General features: G+C 54.0%; 1 protein-coding gene across 6 annotated transcripts; it reads right to left on the bottom strand.

Moving 5' to 3' along the window:
• Positions 1-253: 253 nt before the first annotated feature.
• Positions 254-9,493, bottom strand: POLM (DNA polymerase mu). 6 transcript variants are annotated; one of them, XM_043873171.1, is made up of 11 exons: positions 9,161-9,493; positions 7,681-7,864; positions 7,053-7,151; positions 6,758-6,928; positions 5,941-6,012; positions 4,021-4,141; positions 2,600-2,732; positions 2,354-2,456; positions 2,014-2,250; positions 1,852-1,935; positions 254-1,617 (listed from the first exon to the last, which is right to left on the bottom strand). In XM_043873171.1, exons 1-11 carry the CDS (start codon positions 9,334-9,336, stop codon positions 1,534-1,536), a joined length of 1,464 nt encoding a protein of 487 aa, XP_043729106.1. In that variant the 5' UTR covers positions 9,337-9,493; the 3' UTR covers positions 254-1,533. The 6 variants fall into 6 exon arrangements, with proteins under 6 accessions (XP_043729106.1, XP_043729107.1, XP_043729105.1 ...); XM_043873172.1 differs by having other exon boundaries at positions 254-1,620; positions 2,014-2,229; positions 9,161-9,489; XM_043873170.1 differs by having other exon boundaries at positions 254-1,620; positions 9,161-9,486.
• Positions 9,494-10,401: the final 908 nt, after the last annotated feature.

Here is a 10,401-nt window from a genome sequence, read left to right as displayed (position 1 = left end):
CCTAATTGTTTTTTTTAAAATAACCATGTTTTAGGACTTCCCTGGGAGTCCAATAGTTAAGAATCCACTTTCCAATGCAGGGGACATGGTCCCCTAGTTGGGGAACTAAGATCCCACATATCACAAGTCAACTAAGCCCACGCACTGCAACTCCTGAGCCCGTGCATTCTATTGCCCGAGTGCCACAACTGGAGAGGAACCCACACGCCCCAGCAAAAGGTCCTGCATGCCACAGCAAGACCTGAAGCAGCCAAATGAATAAATATTTTAATGAAAAAACAGAACAAAGTCACGTTTTGGGAAAACAATCTTTTTCACAGTGCACGCTTGGGAGAGAAAGACCTTGATCATCGTATCTTGCAACCTGGAAATTTCATCTGTTGGAAAAGACACCAAGAGAAGGAGGCTGCTATCAGTATTGCTAACCCCCCTGTGCTGCAAAGCTCCAAGGAATACAACTCCTATTTTCATATGATACACCTAAGGAAAGCACCAAACCCTGTCTGGACCTTCAAATCATCTGGTGACCTGAAAGTAGATTTCCCTGAATTGAAGCAGATGACATCTGCTGAGACAGCTTTCCAAAGATACTTAGACCAGGCCTGTTGGAAATTTGTCACCAAACCTTTGATGACATAATGCTACACAGGCTCTTTAACATCGAGGAACTTGGTAACATATGGACTTCCGATAAAAAGTGCCTAAGAGTTCTCCCTCCTACCCCTCGATTCTTAAATATGACCTCAACAGATCTCCAATCTGTGCATTTTCTCCCTGATGTGGGACACTACACCGAGGAAAAGCCTTTCCTTGCACAGAAGGTCAATAAGACCCTGAAACTAGAAAACCTGACTCAGATTAGTGATGCTTTCAGAAAAAGATCTTGATCGAAAGGGGAAAATGTTAAAAAAAAATTAACAGAAACCTCAAGAGTTGGGAGACCAGAAGGGTGAGCACTCATGCCCTATAATGATAGCAAGAGCCCAACAGAAAGAAAGACTTCCACTTCTTTCCTGACAAGGACTCAGCCAACAAAAAGCCATGGACTCACGTTTACCTATAGGCCTCCCAAATTCCTTTTTCCCCTCTATAAAAGTTTTCCTCTCCATTTTTGCTGGGGACTTGCACATGGCTTGCCATGGTTACAGACTGATTCTCCGCTGATCCTGAATAAGCCCATTTTTGTTGGAGAAATAACTGGAAGTCTATTTGCTGGGTCAACATCCTCCACCCTCACTGACACCCCAAAGCTGACCTCTGGGCAGAAGCAGGCACCGTGCTCCTCAGTCACCCACACCAGCAGCACATTCAGAAAATACAGCTTTGTTTGTTCCACATGCTAATTTCATCACATCTTGAACTGGGTATAGGTGGGGGAGTGGTGGTTCACAGACAGGGCTCCCACATGGAAGGGGTAAGGACTTGGGGCAGCAGCACATCTTCTGACTGGAAATAGTTAGGGGCCAAAAACACCCATAGAGTCTGGCTCAAATGACCCCCTCCATTTCCAGAGTAGAGGTCGGGTTGATAGGATCAGGCATTTCTCTGCTCTGGGGGAAGGTACTCAAGGTCGAGGAGTCTGAAGATGTCTTCCTCTGAGGCCACGTGGAAAACCGTCTTCTGCAACAGAATGCAGGCATTAGGGCCTGGGGGCCGTTCCCTCCACTGAAGCAGATTCCCCGAGAAAGGTATGGGGAGGAGGCTAGAAATGCTGGCAGAGCCCAGCCCTATGGTAGATGCCTCTTGAGGGCCCTGTGGGTTCCAGGCTTGAGGGACCTGGGGCTGATTCATACTGTGGGCCAAAGAGAAAGCTGTTTTCTAGCCCCCAGACCTCTCATCACAGCAACACACCTGCTCTGGATCAAACAGACCATGGCTGTTCAGGCAGAGGCCCCTCTCCTTCCTGCTGAAGCGGCGTAGCTCCCGCTCAAAATGCTGGGGAAAAAGTGACCACGTCTCAGCAGGACCACCAACCCCAGATCCCACGGCCAGCCCCAGCAGCACACTCCCTACCTTGGAGCCAGTCCAGCCAAGCAGGGCAAAGGGGAACTGGCTGACAGGGGCAACCACCAGGTCCACCCGCACTGCCTTCCAGGCGAAGCAGGGCTTCTGGGCACCACCCACAGCAGCCCCTGGGGGTTGTGGCAGGCGGAAAATGCAGAAACTCCTCTCAAAGGCATCCATGGTGTGGCTCTGCTGGGTCAGGTCTCCCTGGTGGCTGTGCTGGTGCTGGTGGTACAGGACAAGGCCCTGGAGGAGAGCAGACATGGCCGGGCACTGCCATGTGGGACTGAGAAACCAGGGGCTGGAATCCCAGCAGGACTCTCAGCAGGGGAAGCGGGAAGCCCCTCACCTGCTTCTTCAGGTAGCACATCACTCTGGGCAGCAGCCCTGCCTCCTGGCCCTCCTGGGGGTGGGTGATGAGGAAGTCCACGTCGTGGCCCTGCAACTTCCCCCTGAGGGGGCCAGTCTGACTCACAGCCTCCATGTTCTCCCAAAACCCCTCAGTGAGGGAAGGCCCGCCTCAGTGGTCCCACCTCAGACGCCTTCCCTGAGGAGGACCTGGAGCTGAGCCGGAGGGCGTGTCGAGTCCCCTTACCTCCGGAAGCCTCCGGCCAGCGTGACAGTGGCCCCAGGAAGGGCCTGCCTCACGGCTGCCTCCACCACTTGCTGCAGGGCCTCAACATCTGACCGCAGGATTGGGGCACTCAGGTCCTGGTGGTGCTGGAGTCCTGTGGACAGTACCGCTCTCCTCACTGGCCCAACCCAGCCCTCTCCAGCTATCTACCACCACCCCTCCTCTCTCTTAAATATTAAACTTTTATTTTGAAATAATTGTAGATCCACATATAGTTGAAGGAAATAATAGAGGTCCTCTGTGCTCTCAGTAACATCTTGCAGGACTATTGTACATCACACCAGAATTCTGACATTGACACAATCAAGATACAGACTATCCTTTTCAACTTCTCTGTTTTCCTATCCATAAAATGGGACTAGGAGGTATTAGATGTGAAGAGGATGACCCTGCCACTTAAGAACACCTCACTTGAACCCAAATCCATCTCCTCACCTGTCAGAGAAATCACTGCACCTTCCACACAGTGTTAGGAGGGGACTAAGGGTGGGAGTTAGGGCTCTTGGCACAGGGCGAGCTCAGTAAGCACTGCTGGCCATTCCTTGGGGAGAGGTGAATAAGTGGAACCAACAGATGTCACTGCATAACGCTCCACTGGACACACGGCTCTCTGGTCTCACTTCCTGCTGACCAACCAGACAGCTCTCCCAGGACCCCAAGGTGGCCTCCCCTCCCCCAGCCCCTGGGAGGATGTTCAAAGAGGCAAGGAGTGCTGGGCTGTGGGGCTCCTTCAGAAGGGCCCCCAACCCAGGCCACATGGAGACGGAGAATCCGCTCAACACCTGCTACATGCTGCTTCCACGCCAAAGAGCTCACAGAATCCCATGCTTTAGAGAGAACATAACTGAGGCTCAGAGAAGTCAAATCTCAGGGCCACGGTCTCCTACCTAGTAAGCAGCAGAGATGGAACTCAAATCCAGGCCTAGTCAACTCTCAAGTTCACGTTCTTTCCATTGCATAGCGCTACCTCCCACTAGCAGGGTCCTCACCGAACCTCTCCCCACTGAGCAACAGCCAGCAGGCCAGGCCACCAGGCACCACACTGGTAAGTGTGTCCAGGGCCTGGGCTCCTCTGACCTGCTCTCCCTCCCATGAAATCAGGAGTACAGGGTCCATGCCTGGTTCAGGTCCAAGTCTAACCAGAAGGCAGCTACTGTGACCATTATCATTCACTGAGAAGGGCTTGCAATGGGTCCTGACTCCACCGGTTCAGGAAGCCACCAAATAGAGGTGCCTGTTTTCACACTCACCCTGCTCCCTGCCACACAGGCAGCCATGAGCACATGCCATGCATCAGAGCTAAGGGTTCTGTGGTGTGGGAGGCTTTCAGGCCCTGGTACTTTGGGGGAGCCCAGGGCTCCGCCCTCTCTCAGAAAGCTCACCTGCTTTCTGCTGCTGGGTCAGTCTCTGGGACTCCTCTCGGAGGTCGTCCAGCGTCCGGAGCCCTTTTCGGTACCACTGGTCAGCAGTCCTTACCCCGACCCCAAAGATCTGAGTGAAGAGCTGTTTAGAGGATGAGTACAGTGTGGTCAGGAGCAAAGCTCTTAGTGCAAGATGAGGATGGGCGCCACTGATGTATGCAAGGCATGTCCTAGGACAGCACCCCTGTGGCACTGCACAAATGACCTCATTAAGTCATCATGTGGTCTGGCAGGTGGCACCCTACTCACATTTCTCATGTTTAAATAATCTGCTCAGGCCACACAGTGGGTGCACAGACAGGACTCAAACCCCGAGCCTGGCCCTGACGCAAACATATCGGGGGACGGCAGGGAAGGATCAGGCCCCTCCTTGAAAATGATCTCTCCTCACAACTTGTACAGTTCTAGCCCATGATTCCAACATCACCAAAGGAGTCATCCTAACAGTCTGTCCACTCACTGGGAAAACCATACTGCTCCCACCCAAGAGTAGCTGGGACTTGTTACTGTGGCTATGCCTCTTAAAACAGCAAAAACAGGCAGTTAACAGCTAAGGGGTTGTTTTACCAGGATCTGGAAGGAATAGCTGGGGGCTGGCTATGGCTCTGTTCCAGGAACAAACACAGCAAGTGCCACTGCCTGGCCATGGGTCAGCAGAGGTGTCCAGGCCAGTGGAAACTATGTTGCTGGAGCCGACCTCTCATAGGGTGGCCGCCTGCCCTTGCATGGGTCTTCCACACACAGGGTGGGCCCTAGAAACTCACTGTTTCTTCACTGACTATAGCTCATTCGTCAGGGGTGGGCACCTGCCCTAGGTCAGCCACTTAAGAGTCCCTCCTCAGGAACTTTTGGGGCTGAAACAAAAAGGCAACCTTGCAGTGGTATAGACTGCAGTACATGCCAGGGGCACCTTCATGGGGAGGCTGCTGGCATGCACAGAGAAGAACAGCCGGGTGGCACTCATGTCCCTGAGTCCTACTTCCTGCAGACTGGGCTGTGTTATCCCCTGAACCAACAGCATGAACAGGATCACTTTCACCAACAGACTCCTGAGAGGAAAGATGCTGAAAATAACCTAATCACGTTTGTAACAATAAACCTCTCATTGTTCATCCTTCTCTCCTGGCCTGGATGCCTTCTGGGACTCAGGGGTACCCAGGAAGAGACAGATGGCTCTGCACCCTCTCAGCGCCTCTCCACTCATCAACTCCTGTGTTGCCCCACCCCTGAGCCCCTGCTTCATCCATGGCTCCTCTACCTCTCTGAAGCTCCCCACCTCATTGATCCTCACATTCTGGGTGACCTTCCATGGCACCTGACACATCCTGCTAGGGAAGCCCCAATTACATGACCAGTCGCTGGTCTGACGACCTCCAGTCACAAAACTGGAGTGTCTGAGAAGCATGACTGAGCATCCACAAGACCAGAAGTGGGTGGGAATAACGAGAAGGTGTGCCGTGGACACAGGCAAGACGACACCAACAAATGAGCATGTGAGATTACAAAAGGCAGAGACAGTGCAAGGACGAGCAGCCCCTCAGACTGAATCATCCCTGTGGCACCCAGAGAAAGGTTCTGTTCTGTTCAGGGTGCTCTGTTTAAGATGCCAGGGCGTGTAATATCCTGGACAATATGCCATCAATAGTCAAATAAGAACAGATGCTGCTGAGTGATCTAGAAAATTCCCTGTGCTCAAAACAACCTTCTCACTGCCCATCTGTTTGGCTGCCTCATGCTCATCAGGTGTCCTCAGTAAGACCCTCTCTGACCCCAGGGTGGGACCTGCCACCCTCCTTGCTGTCTGACATGGTGGTAACCTTGCTGTGGCTCTGGGGGAACACAGTGGAGCTGCGGGCCCCTGCTGGGGGCTGCCCTGCATACCTTCATGGTCTGGTATCTCTCTGAGAGCTGGACTCTCTCCACCTCCTCACACACTCCGTGTTCCAGCAGCTCCTGTGGGAGGAGACATAGCCTCACTGGAAAGAAGAGGGCTGGGGGGCCCAAGGCCTCAGCAGAACCCCTAACACCCGGAAGCGGCGTCTTTGTGGGGCCAGGATCCCAGGGAACTTGTAATGAAGAATATACCAGGGATCCTCCAAACCCCTTGGGCGAGGAACAAGGGCCCCCTCTCAGATAAACAACAAACCCTGGGGTATGTCAACAACTGCTTTTTTAAAACATAGGTGAATTCAATAAGACTTCTTTTAAAGGCAAGGGGTGCAGGTTCAGTCAGGGAACTAAGATCTCACATGCCATGCAGCCAAAAAATACAATAAATTTTAAAAAAACACACAGAGGTGAATTCAAAAGTATTTTTTCTGTCATGATAAATTTGCTCAGTGGTAACATACAAAAGGACAACTTCACATTTTAAAAAGAAGGGCTCATGCTCAGGGGTCCTCTCCCACCATCCCTGACAGTCTGGGCCAATGCCCACGATGTCAGCTACCAGCCTGCCAGACTCCTGGCAGCTCCCTTGGCTGAGACCTCTCAGTAAGCCTCAGGCAGGTGGTGCCGACCCAATTTACACATGAGGAATGTGGGTGAGCAGGGTGGTTTGCTGCTGCCTGGGCACCATCAGTGGCCACAGCTGGGCTCTGAGCCACCCAGTCACCTGCCCTCACCAGGCTCCCAGGCCTCCTCGCCACCCCCCATTCACACTCACAGCTCTGCCTGTCTACATGCAGTGAGCACAAACCTGGACAACCCTGCAGGAGTGTTCTCCGAAGTGGGGCAGGCCCTGCAGCTGGCTCAGGGCTGTGACCTGGCTGGGGAGGGCCTTGAGCACCGAGGCCGCTCTGTAGAAGGCGATCTGGCGGCCTTCACAGCCATCAAAGCCAGCGGCCTCTGCCAGCGTCTCCAGAGCCTCCTGCAGGGAAGGGTCCTTGGTAAGAGGCAGGGATGGCGGGGTGCTTTACCCTAACCCTCCCTCCAAGGCTGGGACACGGGAGCGCCTGGCTCCATCCCAGGGAGGTGGGGGAGCCACAGCTCACCGAGAGGCTGGCATTGTGGTGCACGAGGGGTGTGGGACGCTGGCAGGCATAGGGCAGCATCCATGCTGGGCTTGGCATCTCCTTTTTGGGCACAGCCACCTAGGGATGGGCAACGCGCAGGCTGCTTTGAGGCTGCAGGGTTGGCAGAGGACCAGGCAGCCCCCCAGGGCCCTACTTCTCCTGGCAGGGGGGTCACCTCGGGCTCTCAGGACAGAAGCCAACTCTGAGAGGGCAGAACTGCTAGAGGCACAGGGCAGAGGCCAGAACAGCAGTAGCGGTACAATGCTACCTCTCACAGGGCATGTGTCCTGTCACTTCCTCTCAATCAAGTGGGCCTGGCGTGCCCATCACCCTCACGTCACAGCTGGGGACTCTGAGACCTTGTGGCTCATGGGCAGAGCCAGGATTTGATGCAGGCAGCCCTGTTCCGAGCCCACACCTGAACCCCTCCACTGTGCTCCCCCAGGAAGCACCAGGACCTTCCCTGTGGTGGTCTGGATGGGGCCCTCACTGCCCAACTCACGGGAAGGACACTGAGGCACTGCTGCCATGTCACCTGTCCCAGCTGAGGTCTGGCCAGCACTGGGGCTTCCTCAGTGGCTCTACCCTAAGCCTCCACCCAGCTCACCTCCAGGCGGTGCCGGCATTGCACAGGGACAGGCTGCCCAGCTTCCATGCTCTCTGTGAACCAACTTATGTCTAAAAGCGCTGGGCGGGTACAACCTGGGGGAAGAGCCGACGTCTTGCGCTCCTGCCAGCAGACAGCCTCCTCCGCTGAGGTCCCCTCCATCACCACATGTGTCACCTCCGGGCTGGGGGGAGGGAAGAGAATGTGAGGCCTGAAGCCCTTTCCCAGGCCTGCCATTCTTCCTGCTCCATTCTACATCTCCAAGCCTTCGCCAATACTATCCCCTCTGCCTGGTGAGCATCTGTTCACTCCAGATTTTCAGCCCCTCCTCCTGGCAGCCAAACATCTCCATCACTCCAGCATCTGCTGAGCTGTGGTTCTCTGCTATAGCTAGGATCACAAACCCAACCCTTTTTTGTTAATTTGTCTGTCTTCTTCTCCCTCAAACCCAGAGAAAGGAGAGGCCAGGGGCCTGGGGTCCAGGAAGCAAGGTGGGTGGGGGTGGTGGGTCATACTTCCAAGTGCTGGAGACAGACTACTTGGCTTTGAACTTCAGCTCTGCCCCACACTTGCTCTGTGCCCTTGCGCACATCATTTATCTCTGTACTTTTGACTTCCAACTCTGCAAAGCAGAGATATTAATATATCTACTTTGTAGGCTTGCTGTAAAGATTAAACGAGCTAATAATAAGCAAAGGGGCTTAGATAGTGCCCAGTACACTCTAGGCTGCTGTCATCATCCTGAGTGGGTCTGCCACAACCCTGGGTATGGTTAACTAAGCTTCAGGGGGACTGGCCCCTGGTTCACTTTGCTCTTTCAACTTCAAAACGATTGGAACCCTCCTCCCTTACTTTTAGCATTGCTTCTGTGACTGTTTTGTTTGGTTTAATTCTACTCTTGGAAGTCTCACTTAAGTCACTTTCTCAGCTCTGAGGAGAGAGATCTGTTTAGCTAACAGGGCAAGATGAATTCACCTAATGAAGCATTACTAACCCAACACACACCCGCACGACTTTTACAAAGCCTCCGGCATGTTCTCTCCTTGTCCTACAGAACCACTCCTGGACATAACAGCTAACACCCTTTTACAAAAAAGGAAATTAACAAAAGCCGTATGACCATGAAGTGCCAGGGTTAACTTGGAATCCAAAAACCTCAGGTGCCCCTCCGCCCCGGGGTCAGCTGCATGGGAGTCTTTTCCGTATCCTCAGCTCTAAGGTAACACCGTGTATACAAGTGGCTGGTCAGCTGCAAAATTCCTAGGACGGGCATTTTGTGCTCAGGCCATCACGCCACACAGCAGCGCCCCTCGGCCGGCCTGGCGCGGCGGCGCGGTGATAGATATGGGCGTGCCACATTCCTCGGTGAGGCGAGGCCTTTGGCCGGCACCCGCCCCGCGCCCCTCGGAAAGCAAGCCCTGGAAAGGCGGCCCCAGGCAGGTGCCCCCGCCTAGCAGTGAGCTTCGCCACGACCGCGCACCTGTAGGCATTAAGGACGTGGAAACCCTTGGAGACAGCCAGGCGTGTGAGAAAAGCCTGGCGACTGCGGCCCATGTGTGGTTCGGCCAGGTAGATAGTGACCCCCGGGAAGCGCGCCGCGGAGGAGGGGGCGGCGCTGGGGGACGCGACCCGCGCTCGCCGTCGTTTCGGTAGCATTAGGGCCCCGGCCACCCGCAGCGCCCAGCGAAAGCAGCGGAAGCCTGGACAGAAGCCAGAAAGAAATCTTGGGGAAGGCAGACAGAAGCCGGAAGCGATAGCGAGCGGAAGCCGACTGGAAGGGGAAGTGGCTCCGGGCTCCACTTAAAGAGGCAGGCCCCGCCCCCTGCAAATTAAGTCTCCGGGTGGTTCTCTCCCCCTGGGTCGTTCGGAGCGAGGTGGAGGCAGGCTTTAGAGGCCCCGCCTCTATGCAAATAGAACCAGAGCACACACCTTTTATTTAAATTACCCTCGTAGAAAGTCCCCTCCCATTCCTGGGACCACCCAGGAGGAGAGACTAGGGTTGGGGGTGGGAGCTGAGAGCGAGGAGGTGGGAGGTAAGGGAGACTTCCTCGACGTGGGTCAGGGGGCTTTGTCCTTGGAGGGTGGAGGTGAAGTCGCGGTAGTGGTGTCTGTGGGTTGTCCTGGGCGCAAGGGTGAGGAAAGGGGGTTAGTGGTCGGTCGGTGGCTGGTACGAGTGGAATAGTTCTCAGGAGCGGAATATCCACTCCACACGCTTCTTTTCGCCTCCTCCGACTAGACCTGGCGGGACAGATGGGCCGCGGAAACCTGGCGGCGAGGGGTCTTTGGACCGCGGGCCCGGGCAAACGCGCTAGCTTGAAGCATGCTGGTGGAGTGGTCGCTTCAAACCCCGGGAAAGATTTTTCAGTCTTTTTCAATCGAACGGCGTTAGGACGGCTGGCCAGCCATTTGGAAAAATAGAAGTTGGCTCCCTCCCTCGCGCTTAACACCAAAATAAAATCCAGATGGATCACACATTCAAATCTAAGAAAGAAACAACACAAAAATTGTGCTGGGGAGCCGATGAATGTTTTTTAAGCCCTAAGTATCACAATAAACCTGGAGACACTAAAGGAAAAAAATGATGTTTGACATACATATTTTAAATTATTTAAAAATTTAAAGGCAAACGGGGGGATACTATGACACATCTTGAATTTAATTCCTGTAATTAAGAAATTGTTCACAGATAAATAAGGAAAATACAATGAGCAAGAACACCAG

This window comes from Cervus elaphus, chromosome 18, assembly GCF_910594005.1.
Source record: "Cervus elaphus chromosome 18, mCerEla1.1, whole genome shotgun sequence".
Classification (NCBI taxonomy): Eukaryota; Metazoa; Chordata; class Mammalia; order Artiodactyla; family Cervidae; genus Cervus; species Cervus elaphus.
The sequence above is the reverse complement of the archived record's forward strand: the minus strand, read 5'-3'. Positions and strand labels throughout refer to the sequence as shown.